The sequence below is a fragment of the Ascochyta rabiei genome, chromosome 14, assembly GCF_004011695.2.
Source record: "Ascochyta rabiei chromosome 14, complete sequence".
Lineage (NCBI taxonomy): Eukaryota > Fungi > Ascomycota > Dothideomycetes > Pleosporales > Didymellaceae > Ascochyta > Ascochyta rabiei.
The window spans coordinates 1,191,098-1,218,420 of NC_082418.1; the positions used below are offsets into that span (position 1 = coordinate 1,191,098).

Sequence of the window (27,323 nt, forward strand, 5' to 3'; positions counted from 1 at the left end):
TAGACCAAGGCAAAACCTTCTTCCGTCTTGGTAGAGCGACCAGAGAACGCGCTGCAGACAAACTGCAGGACAGAACCGTCTCTCAGTAACCAACTGGCTAATTTTAGACATCGGTCTGTCAGAAACGGGGCAGGACCTACCGACAACATGCGCCACCTGTCGACGTCGCAGCCTCGAACACCAGCAGCCAATCACGTTTTGTAATGCAATAGGGCGGCAAAGTGATGTGGGCGATACGCCAGTGTTGGCTTCGATTCTTCTCGAGCTGGGCAATGCCCCTACCAAGTACTGTACAGAAAGCGGGAGCTGCGCTAGCTTCCCAAATGCCCCGTTCCCACTCCAAGATATGCGGCCGTATCGTCATAGTCCTGCATCATCGTCCAGTCGATGCTCCGCGCCGAAAAAATGCTTCTAGCTCACCAGAGCCGACAATGCTGGAAAGTACAGAAAATGGGTATAGTGCGAACAGAAAATATGTGCAAGGAAGAAGCAAGTGCTTTTGGGCGAAGGTCGCCCGAGAGAAGTGTACAAACAGAGGATGATGCTGGTCCAGCAGACTGGCGAGGATGCTCAGATGAGCAAGAAATCCCAGCCCTTCTGATGCATCGTATCCCGCCAGTGGACACTCTGTCTGATACCCTTGGAGAGATTGTGGTCGTTGACTGCCCATACCTCGTTGAGCAGCGCCTTCATCCTTCCGAATGAACCAGAGTTGGAGGCATCTCCGAGACGGCTGGTGCGCTCGGAGAACATCTTGCGGAAAGACGAGTTGGGGAGAGATACTGTGCCTGCAACAAGCAGAGGCCAGACGAGGGAGCGGTCGAAGCCGTCAGGTCCAGCCGGGATGTAGTCCATAGCCTTGCTGAGTGCGCTGACAAGATTGGCATTGATGGGCTGAGTGCGGTCGAAATCTGGAACCAGGCTGCAGAGGTAGATGCGAGCCGCCAGGCGGTAGACTGCAGTCATATTTCTGCGGAGCTGTCGGGGGAGAACTTCACCAGTAGATGAAAGCGCACTGTTGTTCGAACCAATCGGTGGCTCTGTCAGGCTGATTTGCTCCCCAAGAAGCTGAATGTGTTGACAGAGCTGGACGTCGTCCATGCCCTCCTGCTTCAGGGCATCGAGACAGGCGATTTCCGAAATCAAGTACATGATTCGGTCTTCGCAGCCCATGAGCTCAGCAAGACCGGATGGTGCATCAGCAATCAGCTTCTCGCGGTAGGTGTCAGCGAAGGATGGTGTCCTGCCAAGCATGGTTGCGCCGAGAATGTCAATCCATGAAGCGAGGGTCATGTTGAAAGGAGGCTGGGGCTGCTGTTGACCATTCATTGCGACAAGCTGGTTGGGAAGCTCCAGCTTGTGGACCAGGCTCTGAACAGCTTGAAAGTGCTGGTGCCACGGGATGTCGACCAGAGCATCGTCGAATCGACCGACCGAGCAAGGGAAGTAGATCATTCCGAGAGTAGCATCGAGGGTCTCGGCGTGGTCGCGATCGCTCATTAGGGAGTCTGTGAGCTGCTGGACAGCCGCGAAGCGATTCCTGTAGACATCGTGGTCGATTTGCTCTCCTTGCAGTCCCTGTGTGGTCTTCATGTGCAGCGCTGAGACGCTCAGACAGGCGTGCAAGTAAGCCTTGTTGGTCTCAAGCGCAGGCAAAACAACTTTATCGCGAGCCGATCCGGGCTGGTTGGCCTCAAGCACTGGGTACACCATGTGCATGACATTGTCGATGAAGTGAGTAAGAAGGTGTTGATCACACTCGTCCACTTGGACCATGGGCTGATGGGAGGGGCTGAAGGCGCCGTGGGTGGGGAAGTCGAAGGTATTGAACTCAAGTGGCTCCTCAGCAAAAGACTCGCGATGGCTCTCGAAATAATCCTGCTGGACCCAGTTGTCGGTAGGGTAACCCTGGCCGATAGCGGGTGGTGTCTGGTAATGGCTGAAGGTGGAAAATGTAGAGTCCCTGCGAGTGGGAATGTCGTTGATGAACATCTGACTCTCTGTTTTGATGTCGATTTCGTAAGGTGCGAATTGTCCAGGATGTTGGTAGACGGGGGCGAACACTGGCGGTGGCATCGCCGCGTTATAGAAGTCAGGCGGCGTAACTGTGTTGAAGCTGTAGTCCAGAGAGTTTTGAGAGTCAACGGATGGTGCGCGAGTGCAAGCAATACCGTCAGAATAATGATCAGCGGTCTGGGCTGAGTGGCAGAGACTTGGTGGTGTGTTGGCACCCATTGCGACTCCTTGTGCGGTCTTCTCGTTCAGCTTGGTGCGCTTGATGATGTTCTTGATGACTTCCTTCTGGTTTCTTCTCTGTTCATTGTTGCTCCACCACACTGGCCTCTTGTATTCGCACTTGAGACCAAGATGCTTGCAAGCACGACACGAGTGTTTACCCTCGTCACACTTCTTCCGTCGCAGACGGCATGTGAAGCACCCTGTGTAGATGCGATGAGCTAGGTGTTCAAGCGGGACGCATCCCTGCATGGTGATGGAGAGGGTTGTTCTTACCTGTTCGTGATCGACGGTGCATCTTTGCGGCAGCTTGTTTTGCTGCATTCGCGGCAGCTGTGGTTCCCACCATGGTTGAAGGTTGCTGGGCTGTCGAGGAGAGTGCTGAGGAGGGCGACATGGCGATGTATGTATTGCACCGGGCAATGGTACAAAAGGCTAGTAAACAATGCGGCAATGGCGACTAATGCGCGACGGGACGATTTGCAAGGGACAGGATGGCAGGGCTCGGCCGGCTGCTCTTAATTAAAGGTAGGTACGCGAAGTTCGACCAGCGGACTTCGATGTGAAAAGAAGGCGAGAACCAAATTATGCTGCTGTCTGGTTCCTTTGGTGGGCTGGGAGTGACCTATATGTACCTTAAGAGTACCACGAACGGCAGAAATGTGAGCAAATCCTGCTCGGTCTATTCTTGGACGCCATGCTATTGACCCAGTGGTCAAGAGAAATCGTCCAACGGCATGGTGTGCGTGTCGTACCGCGTGGTAATTGGTCAGACTAGCTGTACGCTGCAGGCAGATATCGAAATTTGGGGCCTTTCGAGATTGCACCTATTTTGGGGCTTACTTACCCGCCGCGCTAGAGGCAGCTGCAGGATTAGGCTTGGGAGGGGTACCTCTCTAGACGGCTGTCGATCGGTTGGAAGGCTCTCACGAGCGTGTCGAGCACGTTGATTGACCTAGTCTGGACTAGAGAGAGGATTTCCTGGTCGGGCTCGCGAACTGTGGTAACCAGGTCCGTGTCTCTTGGCTCGTCCATGTGCCCAACCTCTTGCGGGACAGCAAGAATACAGGCGTGAACACTTGCAGCGGCTGCGATAACTGGCCGGCCCGAACGTTGCTAGCGAGTTGATCCGTCTGTGCAGATCGCTGGCTGTGAGATGCATGTGGAGCGTTAAATGAACGTGTTCGATGTCGTGAAGCGTGACAGCATGAGGTTGGTTCCTGCTTTCGAAACCAAAGGCTGGTAGGTCGTGGTAGCGCAAGATGCGGCTGCTCCTCGAAGCCATTCGTTGGTGCAACGCATGGCCAGAACGCCGGGGCAAAAGCGAGGGGTCCTGCAGATGGAAGCTGGCCCCATTCGAGGTCGCAGTTGTCGTGATCATTTCCACAGCGGGCCTCCACCACCGAGCTAGTTGGACCGAGGAGAAGACAGAGAGCATGGTCAGACCCAACAGGGCAGGTCGGTTGGTGCGTATTTCCGAGCTATGCGAGTTGCAAGTTCTTGTGTGACGCGGCACACTGGCATGGGCGCAACATGCAGTAGCGATGACTGCTCCGCGCGGGATTGCGCGCTGAGTGGTGCAGATGGCAGATGCAGGCGTGGGCGTTGGATTTCGCCTGACAAGCTTTCTCTAGTGCAGCCAATGGCGATGGGCAGACGGCTAGCTTCCATGGTGGGCCAGCCAGACGACAGGGGCCGCTCCGCACAGCGTTGCCGCTGCCAATGGTCCCATAATTAGGTCATCGTGCTCCAGAAAAGCGAAGAGCGAAAAGGGAAAATGGAAAAGGGAAAAGGGAAAAGGGAAAAGGGAAAAGGGAAAAGGGAAAAGGGAAAAGGGAAAAGGGAAAAGGGAAAAGCGAAAAGGGAAAAGCCAGCTAATTAGGCTGGAGGTGGTCGGAACCCTGTGAGCATGGAGTGCTTTGCTCTTTCCTGTTCGGATGGCTTACGGCCACTGCAGCCTGCCATTGGTTACCGACCACACAGTCAATATTTGGTAGTCCACGAATGGCTCGCGAGTACACATGTACCCCTCTGGCGTCGAACACGCGTGAGGTCTGTTCACCTGACCGCGTGGTTTCTATGCTCACAGGATACCCACTTCGACCCGTTGCCTTCACCCTGGTCTTCGGTAGACCCCTTTCTTTCTCGGCCTGGTGTGCGCCTGGCCAGGATGGCAACGGACGAAGGTACACGTCCAATCTTCGACACGTCTCCGAAAACCCTTCCTTCCCATCCTTACCATCCTTACCATCCTTACCATCCTTCCTTCCCATGCGTTAGCTACGGCGTAGTGCCCAGGTAAACTTCACGGGCAATCACCGGCAAAACGCCTCGGAGGCTGATGCAGGCCTGGACGAGTTCAGACTCTTGCGCACGCCAATTACAGCAACCGTTGTGTCGGCGCTGTGATCGCGAAAACTGCGCAAAGTAGCTTTCCACATTTCTCTTGGCAAACACGGTCGAATGTGGGCTTAGGAGGATGCCTGCGAGCACGCTCTGTTAGCGAGTCGTAGTGCGCTTTCCAGAGAGCTGCTTTACGAGCTGATTCGTCTCGCCCTACCACCCTTCAACACCCCCATTGCTGCAGAGTGGAGGGCAGGAGAGAGAAGACTCAGTTCGACCCGCATCGGTTTTCAGTCACGGGAGCGTCGTGTGCCAGCTTTCTGCCACTTCGTTGGCTGACCACCCTGCGAGGGTTCCATCGCGACCTCTCACAAGCTGCTAACTGGAGTAGTGAGCCTGTTACGGCCGGAACAGCGGTCAGCACTCACGACCAACCGTCGATACCGCCGAGTCACGAGTGGCCGAGTGCTGGTGTTGCAACGAGTCGATGCTCCATCCGCTATCGGTCGCAGATGGGCGCGTTGTACAGCTGCCTGGGCCGAAAACGCCTCTTCGTCGATTCCATGCGCACGCAGGTTGAGACCGAACGAGAGACTGATGACGTGCAACCGCATGGCTGTGCTTCCGAACACGCGAGAGCACGCGGCTTGTCAGTAGCCGTGCGTCGTGTGCTGAATCCTGACACTGTCTGTGATGAGCTGTTGCCAATATCACGCGTTGCAGATGGCTTGGGGTGAGGCTGTCGCTTCATCCCTGCCGGAAAAGCCCGTCCGCATCCCGCAATCTGTAATTCATCTCAACCATTTCCATCCACCCCAACCTCGCTGGCCAGCCACGACGCTTGCAGCCCGAATCTTCACCGACAGGGGGCCCTCTACCATCGAAGCCCAAGCCCCGGCCAGAGTCAGTTGACCGCTGGACAGGCAAACTTGTTCGCGCAACGGAAAACAGAAAACTGGGATTCGCACACACCATGGCTCCGGAGGTACCCATGCTACCTGCCATCGCGAGGCTGTGCGGCCTATCGACTCATCGACGCAGGCACCGTACATGGCACCCGTACACACCACGGCCAACTCAGATCTGCAAAGAGTGCATTTGGCGCTCGAAGCCGCCGTCCGCGATGATCGCCTCTAGCGCCTTTAGACGAATCTCCCTGTAGACTGCACCGTTGACGGTGCGCCCAGTGCCGTCGTGCCGAAGCGAGCCTAGATCCAGTCCAGTGCGGGCCACTTTGAACCCCAGCCTAGTGCCGCGTGACCTGTGGTGAAAGATATTAATGGCATTTACATTGCCTGATCGGGACCATTTAGGCTGCTCTCCAATCTGCAGAGCGACGAATAGCGTTGCTGTCGTGCCCTCTCAACGCCGTCGTACAAGCGCCGGCCTCACATAGACCACAATGCGGGCGGGAGACCTCCGCTCGCGGATTGGCGGAGGCTTCGTGTCTATCTTGGACTCGAGAACTCTCACTGGGGGATACAACCCGGCAGATGTGCTCTCTCTGCAGCGGTCAAACTGTGACAGTCTTGAGCCACCAGCATCTACTGTCCACCGTCACTCGACCACGCTCTACAAGAACACCTGCAAGCGCCCTCCACCCGAAGGGCCCCGTTTCCGATCCTCCAACGTCGGTCTGACACTGTGCGCTTGCCATGCTTGAGAGCATACCTCGGATACTTGTCACATCACCATTGAGCGATTAACCCTTTTCCTTCGACTGAGTGTGCGCATCGCAAACCCGTGATCATGGTAAGCCGGGAACACGGGCCCAAGGCACCTCAAACAGATGGTTCTAACGACCTTCAAGCAGGCCATGATGCCCATCACCCCGTTAGAACCGGGCGTCGAGATGTTCGAGAGGGGCAAGGCAAGAGATTCCTTCTTTGCCTCAACCCTCACAGTACGCTCGTCGCTTGAACGGCCAGTGTCGGGGATAAGTGTTGCATATACCGACATCGAGGACGACTCTAGTGAATTTGAAGAGTACAGTGGCTCGTCTGTAAGGCTTCCCCGCTATGGTGGTAGTTGTGTGTGGCTGACGTACACTAGAGCGATAACAGACGGAGCCAGACCACAATCTCAACTTTCGAAGAGGTGCGTACACCAGGAGACGACATACGACCACAGTATGTCGATTGGTACCTGCCAAAGGCTGTAGAAGGGCCCAGAGGTCCGCATCTCTTCCGCGCATCCCATTCTTCCAACGACTTCGACTACGCCTTGCAAATGTCACCACTTCTGCCAAAGGACATGCCATCCCCCTTTCCAACCTCGTTTAGAGAACCCACTCCCGCTACAATCGTTCCGCAACAAGAGTACAACAACATTGCATCAGCGGTGGCACATTTAGACAACAGTGAAGTGCGTGCCTGGTGCTCGCGCGATGTTGCTACCTGGATGTACCAGAATGGGTTCGAAGACGATGTGATTGACAAATTTGTGACTCACGACATCACTGGTGCAGTATTATTGGACCTGCAATTCGACGATCTGAAAGAGCTGGAAATTCAGTCTTTCGGCAAAAGGCATCAATTGTGGCATCAAATCGATTCTCTACGTACGGCAGATGGCTTTGCCTTTCCTATCGCTCCTGCTCCGATACCCACCCCATTCGAGGATATCGAGCGCCCTTGCACCGAGGCTAGGGACAGATCAAAGAGCAAGAATCGCGGTGGGCGTCGCCGACGCAATCCTGCAGATGATCTGATCACACCTGCAGAGTCCGTCTCCATCGTTGCCATCGAACAGCTATTGCCCAAGCCGCATGTGTGTGCCAAAGGAGAGCGTTGCGCCAAGTGGAGAAAACAACAGCGTCAACTGGCCAGACTTCAAGACGAGCATGGGTTCCCAATCTCACCAGAAAAGGGCGGCAAAATATTCATCGCAGGAGATCCTGGTAACGCGAACATCGCATATCGCGCTGTAGAGAACGTACATAGACCGGTCTCTGAAGCGGCGCCATCTGTGATCGTACCGTCCGTGGTAGCATCTTCCGACGTACTTGGACCGGGGCAACTGCCAGACTTCACCTTGCAGGATCTTCAGAACCTGGAGCAATGCGACCCCCAAGACAATGTGCGACACTTTCTTTCACTCCAAGGCATGGATCACCCTTACGCAACGGCCACTCCGATTGAGGCTCCGCCAACACCGCCAATGGACATGTTTCCTGCTCGTCCCCAGCTGGTCATACCACAGACACAACACTATCCGCAAGTCTCAGCTTTCTCTGCATCCACGTCTGCCCACACTATGAGGTTCGACCCGGCAACACTCCCAACCCCCGTCCTGTATTCTCCAGAAACCACACCAGCCCCGCACTCGAACCTCAGGAGTCTCCCAAAATTGACGATACCACGTTCCACATCCGCCCACCCGCAGGGCAACGGACGCCATGCTGTACCACAGAGCTCGTACGTTGCACCAGACACCGCCTTTTCGCCAGCTTGTGAAACGGCCGTCTCGGGCGGCATCTACCGATTTGGTACCCCAGCCTCCATGATGGACGTACCGGTAACGGCCGTCCACGTAGAACCTGTGGCTCGTGACACAAGCCAATCTGTGCCACCGAACATGCAGTACAAAGTCCAACTCCAGAGGACTGGATCACGCAACGAGCGACGCCGGCCGTCGTTGACCATGCCGGCGCTTAATGAGAACCATGTGTTCACGCCAACAGGTGCACACTCGGACGATGACACGTACCGTGGAACGCAGTTCTTCGACAATAGCCCTGCATCGTCGCCCACAAAGGCCACAGAGCCTGCAGGCATCCAAGAGGCCGAAGACCAGCTTGCGCCGCTGCCCAAGGGCGGCTTTGCATACAAGGGTGTGAACCACCATGGCTGGATGAAGAAGCGTAAGACAAAGATGTTGCGCCACGAATGGCAAGACCACCACTTCCGCCTCAACGGCACCATGCTAGCCATGCACCCCAACGAGCTGCCGTCCTCATCGGCGCTGCAAACCATTGACGTCGACGACTACGCCGTCGCATGCTCGTCGCTCGCCTCTAACAAGCTGTCCGCCAAGCTGCGCGCCCTCAAGCTCACATCGAGCAAGCGGGAGGAAGTCCTGGCCAATCCGTCGGCATTTGAGTTCCAGCTCGTGCCTACCGTTGGCGAGACGAAGAGGGTCATGCCGCATGGCAAAGTGCACCACTTTGCCACCAAGGGCCGCGATGAGCGCATCGACTGGATGCGCGAGCTCATGCTCGCCAAGGCCCTCAAGGCCAGGGCCGAGGGCTACGAGGTCACTGTCAACGGCGCTGGCGTGTGAGTGCAGTCAGTATCTCACAGCCGCTTATTTTTATTTTTTTTGATCATCTGTCCTGTCTTGTTTTCTTCCTTTACCAGATCACGGCCGCTATTATACCCTTCCGAGTATTTCTTATCGCTTGTTCGCATTTCCTCTCCTCTCTCTCTCTCTCATGTTCATAGCATAGCATAGCATTTCTCTTCCGTTCACATCACCGTAAAGACTTTTGGTGGAATCAAACCGCAAGGTTGAAGTAAGGGAAACACGGCACACGCACACACGACGTTGGCTAGTAATGGACGGGGCATCACAGCATCACAGAAGCATCTAGCGTCCGTACACAAAAGCCGTCGTTACATGGATATTAGAATGGACTCCGGCGGAGGTGATGGATGGGTTAAGGGGGGATGGGCGCGGATTGGGCTTAGGTAGAATGAATACCGCAATGAAAAGGGATCGATCTTGACCGCATTCTTGGCTATTCGTGCTACGTGCATAACTTCAGACAGGTTGCGAATTCACGTGCCTGTAGAGTGCGCAAAGGCTCGCTCACCACTGTCACGTTGCATGGAGACTTCGGCTGGCAAGCGAACGACTGTCACACCGTTCGACGGGTCACAGCTGGGGTGGTGCTGATCACAGCGCTTTGCTCCTGGATTGGATGTCGGCCGGACTTGTTACCGCGAAGGTGGTAGTCGAGTAGAACAGAGTGGTGGTAGAAAGAGTGACAGCGGGTTACAGCAGTAGTAGCAGTCACGTCGATTCACACGTATGGTACAGATTCATTGGTTGCTGAGGGCGTGATCTACAAAACGCCATGGTCATGCTATATACCCAGCTGCACAGATGCAAGCGAAGTCGGGTGTATTGTGCTTTGAGTCGCATACGATCAGATGCGATAGGCTCGCATGCATTTCCTACCATATCTATATTTGCTTTTTATGCACGAAGTTGTCCGCAGAGTCATGTTATTTACTGTGCGGATTCACTTCTCAAGAAGTGGTAGGATGCACCCAAGAACGCCAAAGCAGGCTAAAGCCGCAGTCAGACTTTGCAGGGTATCGTGATTTAAGAGGTAGGACGCCAATTTTTTCAGTTGTCAACTCCGATGTGGACGTTCTTCTCGCTGGCGTCAGGAATGACCTCCTTCTCCTTCTCGTCCTTGAGGGATGGCAGCTCCTCCATAGCCTCCTTGATGATTGTGAGAGCGCTCTCAATCTCTTCGTCGGTGATGACTAGGGGTGGTGCCAATCGAATGATGTTCTGGTGAGTGGGTTTTGCCTGTGGGACACGTTAGGTTCCTATGTCCACGATATGCTGGTTTGAACTTACCAGAAGACCCTTGGCCTTGAAGAGCATGCACAAATCCCATGCGCTGTGGCCATTGGTCTTGCTTTCGTCGATAACAATGGCGTTCAACAGACCCTTTCCACGGATAGTCGTGATCATTGGGTTGTTGATGTTCTTCAAGCCCTCGCGGAACTTGTTGCCCATTGTCTGCGCACGCTCGACCATGTTCTCCTCCTGGATGAGCTCCAGAGCACGAATGGCGACGGCCGAACCCAATGGGTTGCCTCCGTAGGTCGAGCCGTGCGTGCCAGGCTCAATCGTAAGCATGACTTCGCGCGAACCAAGCACTGCCGACACGGGGTACATGCCACCAGAGATGGCCTTGCCGAGCAGAACAAGGTCTGGCTTGATTCCACTCCACTCGTGGCAGAGCATCTTGCCTGTCCTTGCGATACCTGTCTGAATCTCGTCGCAGATGAGAAGGACGTTGTGCTTGTCGCAGAGCGCTCGGACTTCCTTCAGATAGCTGTCGTCTGGCACGACGATACCTGCCTCACCCTGGATGGGCTCAACAAGGAATGCAGCTGTGTTCTTGCCGTGCTTCTCGAGAACTTCACGTACGTCGTCCACGTTGTTGTAGCGAATGGCCTTGCCCGTCGAGGGGTTGACGCTTCCGATGTTCGGTAGGTACGGGCCGTAGTTCTCGCGAGACTCGGGGTCGGTGGACATGGTAATGGCCGCAAACTAGGCGGGGGTTGTCAGCTGTGTCTGCTTGTGTGTCCTTGTTCGTGCTTACTGTTCGCCCGTGGAAGTTCTCCTCGACAGAAAAGATCAGAGCCTCATTTTGTGGGATTCCCTTGACCTTGTATCCCCACTTTCGCGCAATCTTGACGGCGGTCTCAACAGCCTCGGCACCCGTGTTCATGGGCAGAATCATGTCGAAGCCAAAAAGCTTGGTAGCATACTCAGCAAAGCGTGGGAATACATCGTTGTAGAATGCACGGCTGCTGAGTGTCAACCGCGAAGCCTGCTCAGTCAAAGCCTTGACAAGCTCAGGATGGCAATGGCCCTGGTTGACAGCGCTGTACGCAGAGAGAAAGTCGAGGTAGTGCTTGTCCTCGGGATCCCATACGCTGCACCCGCTTGCGCGAGCGAACACTGGGTGCTGTCAGTATATGCGATATCGAAGAGAGTGGCGGACGCACCGATTGGGAGTGGGTGGTAGTTGTGAGCAGCATACTTGGCCTCCGTTGCGGTCGCCTCAGAGGACGAGGATGCATGGTACTTGGAGGGATCAGGAGTGCCAGAAGGGTGGAACGAGCGGGCAGTGGGCTTCAAAGAAGTGCCGCTGCTCGCAGGCGCAGGCGCAGCCTCAACCTGAATTGCGCCAGGTGCCATGATGTTTGCTGCGTAATCGGAGGTGGATGTGAACGTGGGGTAGGAGTGGTGGGGGAACTTCGCAGTTGTTGAGCGTTGTGGTAGAGAAGAGATGCAGGAAAATCAGGAGAGGTCAGGGGCTTTATTTTGAATCACTACTGAATCATGGTGCCGACAACAGCCTACAAGTTCCATTAGAGTACAACTCTTTGTAGCCATCGTGTATACCTGCGCTTAACGGACAGAGCCAACGGCAAGCCCTCGGTTCAGAGCGGCCGTCTCCATTAGCGCATCTGCCATTGGCTCACAGACGTGATCTCGTGGTGTGGGGAGCAAGGTCTCGAACAAGAAGACACACGCGGAAATATACGCAAACGTAAGAGTGTCCAATATCGAGAAACATCAAGGTTGGAGGGAGGTCGTTGATGGAGGTTGAGTTGACTCGCAATGTCCGGCAAAACTTGTCGTGGAAGGTCGCGCAGACTGTCGCGTGCTGCCACCCTGCCAATAGCAACGCGCTTGCGCCATTTTCCCACCTTCAAAGTGCAAGAATAACCTCACAACTTCGATCCCTCCGAGATCAACAACATGCATTTATGCGTGCGCGTCATGATCGCGTACATTTTCACTTCGTGGTGTGATGGGGCCGGCCCACCATGCAGTGGCGGACAGGCTGAAGAAGAGACGCAGCAGCAGGAATCATAATTGCTGACTTGACAGCCTCCTAAGATCACAGACGTGAGCAAGGCGAAACGAGTAATTGCGGACGTTGATAAGAAACCGCATATTCAATAAGGAAGAATACAATGAAGGGTGCTGTTGGATGACCACATCCGTCAAGAGACAAAAGAACTATATAACACAAACAACCAAACACGAAGAGACAACGGCAGTGCGATGCTTTTACCCTGCTATAGGTGTGTCTGCCCTTTCTTGTGGCAAATCTGAAATGGGGACAACCCCGAGCAGCTTCATACCGTTCTGCAGCACAATCCTAGTGGCTTCCAGCAAGGCAGCAAAGCCTGGTAAGATGTCACCGTCATTATCATCCTCTCCAAGACAATCAGACAGCTGCTCAGCAACGGCAGTCAAGTAGGTAACGATTCCAGCTGGCTCGAGCGAATGAATTGTGGCGTTGACAACCTCAGGATATTGGGCCAGTACGCGCAGGAGATTGGCTTGGTCCTCGTCTGCCAACGACTTGAATTGATCTTCCGCTAGATCTGCGCTCATAGTCTGTCCACTCAGCAAAGCGCAGACCTTGGTGCACCAGAATTGCAGATCAGATCCAGTCCCAGGCTTGAAGGACGCAAGTGCACTTGTGTCGAAAACATGAGCGCTGGTTGCACGCGTCGATAGCTCCTGGAGTAAGAGCGCAGAGATCGCCAAAGTTTTGTCAGTCTGCTCAGAACTACCCAGAAACGCAGCTTTGTATGCATCAGCATCCGGCAGAGCTTTGATTGCTCGCTCGCACTCGTCGATGACAGCTTGCGGCTTGTATCCTTTCCCTAGAGTAGCCGCCATCTTGGACACCTCGCTGAATCGGACATGTTGCAATTTGCTGGCGAGGTCTTTCAGGTCTAATGCCTCCAAAATTCTGAACAATTGCGCGAAGTGGACGCTGTTGTCGCTCGCCACAACATAGACCATCTTGTCGAATGCGTACTTCCTCGAGCGTTCCAAGACAGCAGCGAGATCTCGCAGGAGGTACGTGCTGCTTCCCGACCGGTCTCGAATGATGGCAGTTCCAGCTTTGGCGCCGAGTTTTTGCATGTGTACAATCCACGCTCCACCGCTCTCCTCCGAAAAGCCTTTGTTTTTCAACAGCTGTTCGACTTCAACCATGACCTCCGGGGAACCTGTCGACTCGCCTGCGTACTCATCGAACCGAACGCCCAGTCGCTCATAGAATCCAGTGTAGTTGTCGATATTTGCTTCTCGCACACGCTTCCAAAAGGAAACGATCGCTTCATCACCAGCCTCGAGCTTCTTGAAAGCTTCGTTGCGTTCTGCAAAGATACCCTGGCTTTCAATCTGGACTTGTGCCTCGCCCTCATCTCTACCTTCTTTGGCTGCATCATCTCTGGCTTTCTTGCTCGCCGCCTGTTCAGGCTGGAACAGGCTTTCGATCTGGTGGTACACGTCGAGTAGATGACCAACTGGATCCATCGCAAAAGCCTCCTCTGAGCCGAACTTGTCCCAGCCGACTTTTAGTAGGGCAATTGGTTTGCCCCAGTCGCCAAGGTAGTTGATACGCTTTACTTCCCATCCTAGGGATTCGTACAAGCGGCCGATGAATGCTCCGATGATTGTACTACGCAAATGTTTTCCTTGGAACTCACTCGTTATGTTTGGTGACGAGAACTCTACTACGAGCTTTTTGGGTACACCAGTCGACAATTGGGAACCGTAGCTGGACTTTCGATCTAGGATATACGGCAGCAGGAGGCGTGCCACAACCTCGAGCTTCAGAAACACGCGCAGATGCACGCCATCAAGAAAGGGTGGATCGAAGAGTGCATGGTCTTTTGGAAACTGTCCTCGAAATCAGCTAGATGGTCTACAGTGGGTTTTGCCTGTGATTACCTTGTCGACCAGCTGGGAAGACAACTCGGCGGGCTTCTGCCCGGGACAAAGCTTAGGAACAGTCACAGACAGGTCGCCGTTGAAGATGTTATTGGGCCAGTGGATAGACTTGTATGCAGCCTGGACGTCGCAGTCCACGAGACCAGCCAGCAGCTCGGCAAGCGTTGAACGGCACAAGTCGAGTGGATTGCTCAAGGCGGTAGCTTCGGCAACCTCCGAGGTAGGAATCGATAGGCTCTCCAACAGTTGCATCAGCCCAGCCTGATCGAGCGTCGACATTGCGACAACACGGCTGTACCAGCCTTGGGCAGCGAAAAGGCGAAAGTGAGGCGTGGAGTTATCAGATGGTGCCCGATGGTACAAACAAAGCGCAGAATTGGGAACGTATCGCAGGGCAAAGAATGCTCAATGTCTCTAGATTATACGCATTCGAGGTTGCGGAGTAGCCGATATTATGACAGCATATCGGTGTTCAGCCTCGTCTCTATGTGGCTGCCACGCTGTTCAGCAGGTGCTTCACTCGTGGTCATCCCGGATTGGCCATGAGCTGCATGCTCTCCCATTTGAGTTGCCCACGCATACGCGGGGTCATAATCACGACGCAGAGGCCGACTTAAGCTTTTGCGAGAGTAGAATTTGTCCGCTGACATCTTCAAGCCTGATGTCTTACAGAAACACCCGCTATTAGTGCATGAAAGAATGTATACACCCACCCCAGATTTACACTGTTGCGATCGAAAATACGGCATAGACAAGCGAGAGGTTCTAACTGGCCAGCTATAACTAGTTGACAGTGAAAATGACAGGTTGGGTGACAGCATGCAGGACAAGACGTGACAACCACAGAAAGCTAGTCACCTGCTCACCTGTCCGCATTCATATTCTGTGTTGACAAATCAGCGATCCAGATTTGAGCGGGTGCATACATCTGAGCAGCAGTTATAATGCGCAGGGACGAAGAACACTGAGCTGTATTGGGAAACACTGCAAACACAGAACCGGGATCTGGAATCAACTAACGCCTGTAGGCACCAGATTACCGTGACAATAAGCCTCCTTTCACGGTCATCACACATCAACCTTGTCGCAACCTTCGTCGTCATCATCCATGTTTCGGCGACTCTCTCGACGGATATACTCGTACCAGAACTTGTTCGCGTACCCAAGAATACACATCGCCAACGGTAAAGCACATAGTAAAATGGCGCATGTGATGCCGAACGTCTTGGGGCTGCGGTCAAACGAGAAAATGTCCTTTTCTGCGCCAAAATACTGTAATGCTAAGAAGAAGGGTGTTGTGATGAGGAAAAGCTGAAGAGGTCAACAACAAGCGGTGGATGCATTCTTGGGCTATACGTACTTGTACGTTGATTCGAGTGGTATGTGTGGTTGCCTCGGTTGCCTCAGTGCTCTTCCTGTTGAGTTTGTACATGCTGTGGCTCATGCGAACGGTCTTCAAGTTGTATCCTTGGGCTTGGCGACTGAATTCTCGCGTCTCTGAATTTGCAAGGTTGCTGTCGTGTTCAAGATGAAGAGAGAGCTTCAGAGGTGTTAGAAGTGCCCCCAGTTATGGAGGAGACTCACTTACAAGCCGTTGTGATTCGTTGCAACTCTTCTTCAGCTGAGACAATTTCTTTTTCAGGTCAGACATCTCCTCAAAAGAATTCTTGAGACTGCTTAGCATGCATATTACACGAGCATCTCGCATATCAGCAAAGTAGCCTCGGTCACCATCGTGAGCATTGAAGCGGGCCCAAAGTTGATTTGTTTTGGCGAACCTCTCATTTAGCTTCCGTAGGAGCTGCATTGTCTCGATGGTCCACTCGAACAGCTCTTCCAGCTCGCTGCGATTGCCATTGCCCGTGTCAGCTGAGCGACTGATTCGATGCTTGTCTTTCTACCCTTTCTGTCAGCTATGATGGTGACTTAAGAGAGTAGCACTTACCCAATCTTGCACACTTTCTTCGATGCTGAACACCAAGAATCTCCATTGTTGCAAGGCCATACGCACACGGATCTCGACATTGCGCAACCAATACTTCCGAGGATCCCATTCTGGAGTGTTGGAGTCGACGACGAGACCTTCTTCCGGGCCATTCCCGTCTGCGGCAAAAAAATCCTCTTCCAGACCACATTCTTCCTCGTACATCGTCGGATCGCCCGGAGTATTTGATAAACCCCATCCCACCCATTTGTTGTGGTCGTGGCCACAGATGACGATTGAGATAGCTGCATCTTCAATGACGAACCGACAAGGCCCTTCATGACCTTCGGAGCACTCTATGTCAAGAAAGCTCAAGTCGGGCCATCTTTGCGTTACACTTTTGTCTTTGCAAGCCACATTATCCTTTGCTGTGCCACCACAATGCCGGAGAGTCAAGAATGGAAGATGAAACTCCAGTCGAAAGAAGGTAAAACCATCCAACTAAACGGCAAAATTAGTGTCTCAAGGTTATTACAAAAGGCTTTGTGCAGAAATCGTACCGGAATAATGACGCGAAGAGATGCTTCGAAGGCGATATGCTTCCAAATGGTCTCTCGTAGCGCCTGGACTTGGTCACTATGTGCGGTTCGCACGAGAGCCAGAACGTACTCCGGGGTCAGTCGGTGGATATAACTGGTGGAATATCAGCTCATGTCAATTATTTGAGGCCATATCTTACATCAAGCGGCGATCTGCATTCTGATCCTTGTTTACTGGGCAGTTAAACCGCTACCAAAGTAAGTAAAGGTCTTGCGCAAAGGTTAGGAGTCGCACACCTCAACATCCAGGGATTCGCGAAGGGCCTGTGGAGTGAGCCATGGCGAATATATGCGCTTCAACTGAGAGTGATGATCCCGGTCGTCAAGCTTCGCTCGAGCCTGGTCCTGGTTCAAGGTTGCGCCTGGCTTCGTGGCCTTGAAGAAACGCCGAACGACACGGAGCTCCCATGAAGGTATGGTAGTTTCATACTCTTCAAAGAAAGATTCCACAATCTGTTTCGAATCCTCTGTTGGAATAGCTCGGGATCCAAAATAGAGCTTGTCTCTATAATCACGATCCTGGGAAAAGAGTTTCCTCCATCGTTTCGAAGCTTGGTTCCTTCGTGGTACTGCTAAACGCTTTTCCATCTCACTCCCTTTGATGTTCCTGTTGGATGGTCTCAGTGTCTTACTGTAGGTATGTCTTGGTTGGTCTGATCGAACTGTCATTGATAAAAAAGTTTTGATGCCGAGGATTCCGCTATGTGTTGCAACGCCCAATACATGCTTCTGGCGCAGAGTCGTGAGCGTGCGCAAAGTTCTTTTGTCTAAGGTGTACGAAAGGATGGGTCTTAGATATTGCTTCTTTTGCAAAAAAATCGGTGGCTACTGCGTGTTGATGGCCTTACAGGTGAGCGTCTGCAACCGCTGCGGCTGCGTGAATCTCTGGCATGAGGAGGCTTATATCCATTGTCGAACTCAGCGCTCCATCTCTCGTCAAGGCTATAAAAGCTCTCTAATGATAACAGGGCTAGTTCCCTCTCGGAAGAACAGCACGCCATAGAGTCCTATCAGCGAGCTGGAGTTGAGCGCGAGGCAAATTGGGCTCCTAGACAGCCACGTAACGACCCTTGAATGGAGTTACACGTATTCACAATGTCGTATGCGACCTTAATCTCTGGATCTGCACATCATTTCTATGAGGCTGTGTTCTTCGGAGAAGGGCGAGGCTTTGACGACGCTCATGTAGCCCAGCGGTGTCGGCAGATGTGATGTTTACGATTCGCTACATCAGCGCCCAGGGCTTAAATGTGTTCGAAATGCGTGTAATAGAATGAAAACACGGTCAGGTGGCACATTTGCCTTCTCTTGCATGCTGTGGGAAATGAGTTCTCGTGCGTCACCCCGCAGAGAAGGACCTCGAGATTCGTAGGTGCCAGCACATCAAACACTCAAAATCAGTCATGCGCTTATGGTGTCCAAGGTATGGAACCGGCCCGCCCCAACTCTGCGCATGGGTTGATTTTGGTCGCGAATCAAAGAAAAGGTCGTCCCGAGAAGGCTGCGAATGGGGTGCCCGACGATAGAGCACGCGGCGCATCTACCCAATATGTCATCTAACAATCACACTGAACCCAAGAATGAAGACGATGTAGGTTGACTTCTGTATGCGACTCACGTTAAACCACATGCTCGGGTCCGTTGGTTAGTGCCCCATGGACAAATAGCTGGGGAAATCCACTTCAGCCTTAATAAGGTGGAGCCCAACGGCCCGTAGCCACGTTGAGCTATATGCACCAAGTCTGAGATGATTGGACCAGGGTATGATTCGGCCTGCTCACCAGTAGTTGATAAAAGAGAGGTATTCATTGTAGCAGAATTCAAAAGAGCAAGCCCGGGACATGCTGAGAGACAGTGGAACGAGATTCAGATTTGTGTAGATCACGCAATATAGATCACTGCTATTAGTCGCCCAATACGATTGGTCGTGAATTGAACCGGATGTCTTACACGGGAGCTTGACAAAATCAGCTACTGCAATTCATGACCACATTAACCTCAAGTCCAATGGCTGCATATTGAAGTACTGGGGAGGCGCAAGGTCTCTTCAAACTTACATGAAAAACGAAATTGGGAGGTATACGCAGTCATTTGGCTGTTGTAACTGCGCAGTATGAATAAGCAATCTTCAGCCAACCCCTTGTGCCTCGAAGTTGGCCCACGAACTTTTGGGTAAGACAACTACGAATTACATAAGTACAAAAGCTAAGACAATCAGAATAACGTGCGAATGTACAATAGCTCTTGTGAAATATGACGAATGATTCCAAAGTTCGATAGAACAAATCCAGACGTCCATTGACTGGGGCATGGCGAAGAGGCTCGAGTCGAAAAGAGGAGTGTCGGAAGTCCTAACGCAGCGTGACTTTGGTGATGTGACAGTTGCCACAGCGGGCGTACCCGCATGACGGGCATCCAGCGCTTCTATATGGTATAGAAGGGTTGCCACAATAGCACTGCGAGCATGTTAGGTACAGCAAACAGCAATCGACGAGTAATACTTACGCACTGCCACACATATGTGTGCCTCTTCTTTGCTGCCTGTGGATCGTTTGTAGTGTGAGCGTAGTACACCCAGTTTTACCTCAGGGCGGGTGACGTACCATTTTTTGCACATGATTTTCAGATGCGTCAGATACGAGGGGAAATGTTCGGGAAGGAACGGGAGCGGCGTCCATCACTTTGGGAAGCCTTTCCAACCCTTTTGATAGGCATGTACGACCTCTGTGCATATCTGAATGGTCACACACACATGCGCGGTGGTAGACTTGGCAAATGAGACTTTGCGATGGTATGCAGTGCGTTTGTATTTGCTGCTAGCTCACGCCTGCTGGCAGATGCGCAATGAGGTCAATACTCGTGTCTTTAGACGGCTATGGTCTTGATCTAAATACTTATATTAGCCAATTTGAATCGGAAACGCGGAAAGTTTTGATAGCTAACCTTCAGGCATCAATTTCAGGTCTCAGTGTGGAGTAGGGTTCGGACTAAAGGTTTGGATTTACCCCACAACTTTACGTCGTGCCAGGCCACGTCGATCCACTATCGCAGGGATGAGTAAATGAGGACGTCGATTCTGCTCTTTTGACTACCGCAATATAGTGTCGAGTGAACATCAACACCAATCTGCTCAATCCAGAGTCTGTCAAGATGCAATTGCTCGAGAACAAGAAATTCATAAGATGGGCCCGTCACGAATATTCGGGCATTTGTGCGGCGCTCTACTCACTTTAAGTACACCCTTGGCCTGTAGCCAGTGCACAACCACTGAATCTCTCCATAGGGTCGAGGACCGTCCTTTTGTGAAACGTATTACCAGCATAGCTGTAAACATGATGCTTTGGCTCGCGCAAGCGAAGGCAACACGCGAATACTTCATCACACACTGAATTAACGCGTGGCAGAACACCCGCTATTATGTCAGACAAGTGCAACTCGACCAGAAGTCCGTAACTATGCAGGAAATACAGTACTGAAACCTCTCAACACGAACATTGCGGCGGCTTCTACATTGTGGTATGCATGGTCTGCTGCAGATATAATCAGCTCGTCATTCTCTTGTGTGGAAAAAAGCGCACACTGCCCACCGCACTTAAATGACACTCAAATCGTTTCGCCTAAGTCGTAAAAGCTAAGACAAAGAAGAGCAATAGCTGCACTATGAGTATTGGTTACCAACGTTCGTACTGATTGCCCATTGGGGCAGTCATTCCAGAGCCAAGGACTGTACGAATCGAGAATGACCAATACCTCAGTTGTCGTAGTTGTCTTAGCAAATAGTCCCGCGGTACAAAAACGTACTAGTAAAGAATACACAAATACGTGTAGATGTATCATTTGGGAATGACTGATCACTAAACCGCTAAGAGCCGTGAAGATCGATAGGAACAATCAAGTTTGTCAAGGGCCTAAGATGGTGACAGTTCGGGTCACAAGCGCATTGGACCTGGAATCAGAGGCTTTTTAGGGATGTGCAGAAGCGCCTGTGGTACATCACCACTATTTGCAGCCAATATTTATCACGTAGAATAGATCTGGTGAGTGAAAGATCGTGTTGTAGTCTGACTCAGAGTGTGCCCTACTCGAACCTGGCAGTTGAGTCAAAGAAAAACCCAAGTCGTTGGTGGGGCAGTAAGCATTCTTAGTGCAGTTGGTTTCCGAAGCTCAGGAACCTGATGAGGGATGGGTACTAGATCTTTCATAGTGGAAAGCGTCCAGAGGCAGGAGTCCAGAAATCTGTTCTAAAGATTTTGGCACCTTTGTGACGTGGCATTCACCACATCGTCCTTTACCGCACGATGTACAGCTGTTGCTGCTGTACGGTATAGATGGTACGCCACAAGAACACTGGTATAAAGTCAAGATAGCTCTGGTCTTCAGAAAATTGCCGCGAAGATATAGTAACTCACACACTGCCAGGTGTACGTGTGCCCTGGCTTCTCACGAACGTGTGAGTAGCCCAATCTTATTTCGAGCTGTGTGGTGTCGACGATCCAGGAATTTGGCATGTTTCAACGCGTGTCGGCTTTGATAATTCAGCTTGAAACTTTGCAATAGATATGGCTTGGCAAATGCTGCTATCGAGAGCTACGTTTCGAATCGAGATCTCTCGGTTATCCTTGGGCAGATGAATCAGGATTGCAAACTACGTGCCTCCCTGTGGTGAGAACAACAGGGATGAGGGAGACTGAAAACAACAGACTAGAACAGTTATGACAAAGAAAGAATGTATGATTTGCTGCAGCGATTTGGCAAGTCAGTCTGGCGAGAAGTGACTTGGTCGATGTTGGAGGTCATTACTCGAGAAGAGAGCATCCTAGTGGGAAGGTATAGAAAAACGATTCCCTACTACAGTGTTATTAATATAACGCACCTTGGATCGATATCTGATGTCTCGGTCAGCGAAGTTACAATGTCACTCGATGTTTGTGACTCAATGTGAACTTAACCAGGGGACGACAACTTCCAGACAAGCACTTGTGGAGCACCTAATTCGAGATGTTTCGTTACAATACATCACAAATCCCTTGTTGCACACCGGAAGGCCTGTGGTCCCTTGTACGCCACTTACGTAGATTCTCAACAAGCCTCCGGTGTCACAAGACCCAAGTAAATGAGGTGCCAATTCATCAACAAGAATACCAAAGATTCACCGAGCGCAGACTAGAGATATTCATGCCAAAGGAATTGTCATGCGCACGGCGATCGATCGAATCCGAGATCCTCATGTTTGATCGTTCACGTAAGACGTTAATCACACTGGCGTGATTGTCGGTCGCCTAAACATCGTGAACGCATCGTCTCAAAATCAGTCCCAAGTTCTCAATGCACTGAGGCTCGCATAGTCAGTTCTGAAACGGAGTATCTCGTGAAGCGATGCCAGGGTCCAGAGCGCACGAACTTGTACGAGCGCGTCAACTTTCGGATTTACGCGCAAATTGGCTGACAGATACTGATATTACACCGATCAAGACGACAGATGAGTTCTAATTCCCATTAATACGGTCCTCATTCGGAATGAAGAAAAATCCTGTGCACCTGAGACTTTGGGGTCCCTTGCAGAATGTACAATTCACAGGTTGATGATCAACGCGTCAGGAGGCTTCGGAGCATTTGCTTGTCCGACGGGCGATGCGCCGAAGCAGAAATAACCAGGTGTCCTTCTGCTCTTTGAGGATCACGTCTGCAAGATGGATCTCGAGGCTAACAATGGAGGCCAGATCATCATCTCCTCACACTTAAGCTTTGGTTTGTCTCTGTGAATCGTCATTACCTCGACATTGATCTCGTTTGGCAGGTATATCAATGACGCATCTGCAGCTTTCTAAAAAAAAAAAAAAAAAAGGTGCCTGGAGACATGTAGCCGTGTCTGAGAACTACTTCACGCGGGTAGGTAGATAATTAGCTAGTATTCTGTAGTTGTTACCCTTTGCCCTCCACGCTGTCCTAACCTATCGTTTTCACTGCTAACTAGCTATAGCTAGCCATTCAGAACCTCTCGGTTGTCTATGATGTATTTTTGATCGTAGCCGTGCGAATCTGGGGTGGGTGTAGTGAGCCTTTGCACCTAGAGGTTATCGAGTCTTCTATAAAGTGCTAATGTACTAGAGAGTTCACGACAGAATCTGAACCTACCCTGCGATTTTGTAAATCCATCTTAGGCCTAATCGTCGCTCAGCCTCGTCTTGACTTGTCTGTTACGCTGCAGGTGAGAAGCCTCGAGTCGTGCAATATCTTCCCCGCATCCGTCATAGACGCATGTGCAACCCCATCAATTCTTGCCAGCATTGGTAACGCAATAATTACCGGATGGTACACTTTGGGTGATTTCAGTAGTTGATTAACTCTAGCTTCAAATCACGTTCGATGATCATTGAGTATTTCTCCACTACAGAACTGAACGGCAACAAGGTATTGTGAGGTTGTACAAAAAGAAATACAAAGAAGAGACAACGTTACAAGAATATGAAGAGGACAATCAGGAGTATCACGTGCCACTAAACAACTGTGGAATCATCAGCTGTTACGACTGGGCATGCGGTACAGTTGTGTACTCACTGACAGCACCTTCTTTGTCTTCAGGTCCAGTTTTGCCAAAGATCCTTCGAATCAAGTTATCCCAGGTTCGATTGAGCAAGCTAAGAGCATAGGTCAGGATGGGTAGGGCGAAAAATAATACACAGACAGTGTAGCTAAAGGTTTTGGGGTTGCGCTCGAACGAGAAGATGTCTTTCTCTGCACCAAAATATTGCAGAGCTAGTATGACGGGGGTGGTGATCAAGAACATCTGCATGTTGATGCGTGTGGTACGACTCGACTCGACTGCTGCAGCTGTACTCTGACGATTGAGCTTGGCTGTCTCTTGAGTAATAGTGATTTTCTCAAGATTGACTGCATGGGACCGAAGACTGAGTGCCTGGCTCTCATTGTTGATCTTCTTCCCCATGGAGAGCGTGAGCTTGACGAATATTAGAACTTGCCTTTTTCTGTAGATTTTTGGAGGAGCTTACAATCTTCTCGGCCTTCTCGCAAGTCTTCTCTAAGGTTTGCAGCTTTCGTTTTAGGTCGACCAGGCATTCGAGGATCCTCTTGTGGCTAGTCAGAGCTGATATAGCCGAAGCTTCCTGCAGATCAGAGAAGCAATTCCTGTCGCCGTTGAACCGATCCCATGCTCGGATTGAGTTTCCGAGGTTCTCATTGAGCTTTCGTAACAGCTCGATCTTCTCCACAGCCCGATCAAGCAATTCCCCCAGGCGATTATGCTGGGTGGTCTCCAAATCCTTGGTTGAGAAAAATCGGTTTTTACTGACCTACACGTACGTCAGCAAAGCTACGATTTTATGGGTGGCAAACAAACCCAAGCTTTGATATCGGCTTCTGTACTTCGCACAAGCCACGTCCACTCCTTGTGCACAATCTGCATACGAATATCTACAGTCTGCAACCAATACCGTCGAGCACACCAGATTGGTTGTTCCAAATTGATGGTTCGACCATCTGCGGGCCCTTCGCCATCGGTAGACACATAGTCTTCCTGATATATATCAAATTCTTCCGAGGGCTCCTCGTTCCGTGTGGTGGGGTCCAGATGAGTGTTAGAAAACCCCCAACACACCCACTTCGAATGGCTCCAACCGCATATCACCACAGATACGTGCGCTTCCCGGATCACATACTTACAAGTCCTCATGTGCTCATGGCACTCAATATTTAATGACGCCATCTCCGGCCACGCATCATCAGGACTCCCGTCTGAGGTTCGACCTCGGAGTATGCATTCTCGTAAGGTAAGGAAGGGCATATGGAACTCCAAATGGAAAGTGGTGAAATTGTCAATCTAATGCATGTGTCAGGATTTCGTTGCCGATTTTTCTGAACGACTTGTCTACTCACAGGAGCCTGCACGCGCACCAAAGCCTCACCAGCGATGTGCTTCCATATGGCTTCTCGAAGTGCCGCCTGCTGATGATAGTACGCTGTTTGAAGGAGAGCCAAGATATATTGGGGGCAGAGACGGTAAATGTATCTGTTCAACAGTCAACGCATGTCTCTCAGGTATCAGCTCAGTGTTGGAAACAAAGATATACGAGCTAAATTGAATACTTACACTATCTGGCGATCAACATCCAAGAATTTAAGTGCTTTCGATTGGACTCCAGACTGTTCCTCGGACTGATCTCTAGATTGACCTGCGGCTGGTGCTTCAAGCCAACCCTCGGACTCATCTTCTAACGGACCTATAACTGGCCTCTCATGCTCAAATCGCTAATCTTGTCAACTCATGTGCAAAAGAAGGTCTGGTAGCCGTACCTTCTCGTTCAGATACCGATATAGATCAGATGGCGTTAGCCACTCAGGACATCTGCGCTTTGTTCCTCGTACAAGACCACGAGCATCGAGCTTGGCCCGGGCCTGTTGTTGTTGCGTCCCTGTAACGTTTCTTGCATAGGTCCGGAAGAACTTGCGCACAACGTAGATGTCCCAGGATGGTATGGAACTCTCGAAATCTACGAAAACTTCCTCAAGGATATCTGGCTCCTTCAGCAATATAGCTGCTCTGGTTTCAAGAAATCGGAGATCTACGAACCGCCGATCATGGGTTGGCCATTTGAAGTTTTGCTGCCGAGAAAGCGCTCTGTCGCGCTTTCGCATCGTATTCTCGAGTGTAGCCATCGTGATAAAGTCGAGGATGATTGGAATGAACGTACTTCTGACTTTGACTTACTTGAAATTGCTTGTCAGGATTGTTGTCTTTGATATTTGAATCGATCAAGACGATATTTCAAAATACATGCTCGTAAGTTCCTTAGTGCTAAACTTTGGACGTCACTGCCCCACGTTCGAAGAGCTCAACGCTAACCAGACCTGTAGGGCGTGTGGTGAGAGAAGCAAAGAATATTTTCAACACATGGAGCGTATAGTTTATATCTTCAAGAGAGTCCCGCTCGAACATTCGATCTGCCTATTCGCGCGTCGTGAAAGCTGCAGAGCCTATCAACAAGCAAGCGCGTCAAAGGTGCAAGCTTGTGCAGTCATATTCAGACACGTAGTAGCTTACCGATAGACATACATGAACTGAGAATTAGTCCTTCGCGTACACCACGAAGGAGGCTATGTTACCACTCAAGGCATGCCTCTTCTTCAGCGACAGTGGCCGATGTGCCCTGTCGAATCCAGATCATTCAATTCGTTGTGTTCAGCTTCGAGGCATAATAACGTTAAGATGAGACCTTCCAAATGTGGTAAGCAGACGAGTCTGCCTTGTAGACTGTGTTTAATTAAGCCTAGTTGCATCATCCTGCATGAAGGACTCTACGTCTGCATGAGCCAACGCACCGAAATGTGCAGGACAGTTATGAGCCCATAACCTCCAAAGAGACACCTGATCCGACACTGATGGATGCGTGGTTATCTTGGCCTGATCTGGGGTAGCAGTACGGTCGAACAATCGCGCAGTCGACGGGGCACGTTGCCGCAAGCAATTGCAACGCGGAATCGATGCTGTGATGCCTGGTATCATCTCAACGAAGCGAAATTATCGTCGTGACATAAGCATCTGGCATCAGATATGGCAAGGCTTGGGTGGATCCAATGGGCAGATGACACGTCGGCAGCCCAGCGCTCTCCTGCTCTACATTTTCCCTCCAACCAGTCCAGGAAGGTGCGTCTTGGAGAGAACTTAAAAACAGGAAATTTTATTGCATATTGGTATAGGAAGACTCTTTCTCGCTAGACTGTGGACAATAGCTGGTTTTCAGAAAGCACATCTTTCGTCTACCCTGTATCAAAAAATAGCGCGCCGTACGGACGAAGTGATGCGAGCGAATTAATGTTGAATTGCTGAAAACCAATGTGACGATGTCATGCTGCAAGGCAAGATTCAGTCAAGGAACATTGAAGACGTTCTGCGACCTCATCTGAGTAGAGCTCCCCAGGAACGCTACTGAGCGATGCTCATCGGTGTTCGCCTTGGCTCAGCGAATTGTAACTTTCGTTATGCAGCAATCGCCGCAGCGAGCATAGCCACACAGCGGGCAACCATAGCTTCTATATGGTTGGTATAGAGGGGTAACCACAATAACACTGTAGGCTGATTAGTCTGCGCTCGATAAAATGTTTGTACTACCAGTCTTACACATTGCCACACGTATGTGTGTTTCTTTTTAGCTGCCTGGTAAAAGAAATTCCATCAGCCGAGTTTTGAGTCCACGAACGATTTACTCACGAATGTCTGTTTAGGAGTAACTGTTGTAACAGCTTCTGATGTCGCCATGGCTGATGTCGATAGGGGAACCACGGTTGGTGTCACCTACGCATCCATATCCCCCACACCTATAGTGGACCTTTCACGCCTCATTTGTAGATTCCATCCCCAGCTGGTCCACCAACCCAAGTAACGACGAAAATCCGCAATGACGTATCTTTGGAGAGAATGCGCTCGATCTTGACACCTTGCGTATGGCCTGACGCGAGGTGACTAGGTCCGGTCCAGGCCGATCGTATGCTATAGCTCGTTAACAAAAGACCGTTTACACCTCATCACGATATATAGGAACGGTAGTGTACTCGGTATTCTGCTATCGTACACCGCCCCAAGTCTAAGGTTTAGCGCCCTTATCAAAGTGGAATTACCTTCGCATTAAGTGCACTTTTGAAGATAAGGGTAGAGGAGTCTGCGCTTAACAAGACTTCGCTCCTTTGCTAACATA

General features: G+C 51.3%; 7 protein-coding genes across 8 annotated transcripts, besides 4 other annotated features; 1 reads left to right on the forward strand and 6 right to left on the reverse strand.

Moving 5' to 3' along the window:
* Positions 1–570: 570 nt before the first annotated feature.
* EKO05_0008357 (DNA-binding transcriptional regulator ume6) lies at positions 571–2,632 on the reverse strand (the record flags this gene model as incomplete). The annotated part of the gene is made up of 2 exons (XM_059637275.1): positions 571–2,438; positions 2,512–2,632. The coding sequence occupies 2 exons, from the start codon at positions 2,630–2,632 to the stop codon at positions 571–573; spliced, it is 1,989 nt and encodes a 662-aa protein (XP_059493258.1).
* A 1,355-nt stretch (positions 2,633–3,987) lies between these two features.
* Positions 3,988–4,105: a tandem repeat.
* A 353-nt stretch (positions 4,106–4,458) lies between these two features.
* Positions 4,459–4,499: a tandem repeat.
* A 1,828-nt stretch (positions 4,500–6,327) lies between these two features.
* EKO05_0008358 (uncharacterized protein) lies at positions 6,328–8,859 on the forward strand (the record flags this gene model as incomplete). Its single annotated transcript, XM_038941223.2, has 3 exons — positions 6,328–6,330; positions 6,392–6,580; positions 6,631–8,859. 3 exons carry the CDS (start codon positions 6,328–6,330, stop codon positions 8,857–8,859), a joined length of 2,421 nt encoding a protein of 806 aa, XP_038796806.2.
* Positions 8,860–8,990: 131 nt separating this feature from the next.
* Positions 8,991–9,010: a tandem repeat.
* A 920-nt stretch (positions 9,011–9,930) lies between these two features.
* EKO05_0008359 (Ornithine aminotransferase) lies at positions 9,931–11,526 on the reverse strand (the record flags this gene model as incomplete). Its single annotated transcript, XM_038941253.1, has 4 exons — positions 9,931–10,119; positions 10,171–10,872; positions 10,925–11,286; positions 11,334–11,526. The coding sequence occupies 4 exons, from the start codon at positions 11,524–11,526 to the stop codon at positions 9,931–9,933; spliced, it is 1,446 nt and encodes a 481-aa protein (XP_038796807.1).
* Positions 11,527–12,408: 882 nt separating this feature from the next.
* Positions 12,409–14,370, reverse strand: EKO05_0008360 (Arginine--tRNA ligase; the record flags this gene model as incomplete). The annotated part of the gene is made up of 2 exons (XM_038941369.1): positions 12,409–14,040; positions 14,092–14,370. 2 exons carry the CDS (start codon positions 14,368–14,370, stop codon positions 12,409–12,411), a joined length of 1,911 nt encoding a protein of 636 aa, XP_038796808.1.
* Positions 14,371–15,159: 789 nt separating this feature from the next.
* On the reverse strand, positions 15,160–16,240 carry EKO05_0008361 (uncharacterized protein; the record flags this gene model as incomplete). The annotated part of the gene is made up of 4 exons (XM_038941385.2): positions 15,160–15,402; positions 15,452–15,631; positions 15,680–15,988; positions 16,037–16,240. 4 exons carry the CDS (start codon positions 16,238–16,240, stop codon positions 15,160–15,162), a joined length of 936 nt encoding a protein of 311 aa, XP_038796809.2.
* A 2,320-nt stretch (positions 16,241–18,560) lies between these two features.
* EKO05_0008362 (uncharacterized protein) lies at positions 18,561–19,231 on the reverse strand (the record flags this gene model as incomplete). Its single annotated transcript, XM_059637276.1, has 5 exons — positions 18,561–18,571; positions 18,672–18,795; positions 18,851–19,070; positions 19,120–19,155; positions 19,218–19,231. The coding sequence occupies 5 exons, from the start codon at positions 19,229–19,231 to the stop codon at positions 18,561–18,563; spliced, it is 405 nt and encodes a 134-aa protein (XP_059493259.1).
* Positions 19,232–22,440: 3,209 nt separating this feature from the next.
* Positions 22,441–22,458: a tandem repeat.
* Positions 22,459–23,111: 653 nt separating this feature from the next.
* On the reverse strand, positions 23,112–25,287 carry EKO05_0008363 (uncharacterized protein; the record flags this gene model as incomplete). Of its 2 annotated transcripts, XM_059637277.1 has the most annotated exons (7): positions 23,112–23,119; positions 23,173–23,572; positions 23,625–23,924; positions 23,972–24,451; positions 24,508–24,640; positions 24,722–24,879; positions 24,925–25,287. In XM_059637277.1, the coding sequence occupies 7 exons, from the start codon at positions 25,285–25,287 to the stop codon at positions 23,112–23,114; spliced, it is 1,842 nt and encodes a 613-aa protein (XP_059493260.1). The 2 variants fall into 2 exon arrangements, with proteins under 2 accessions (XP_059493260.1, XP_059493261.1); XM_059637278.1 differs by having other exon boundaries at positions 23,112–23,572.
* Between the last annotated feature and the right edge of the window lie 2,036 nt (positions 25,288–27,323).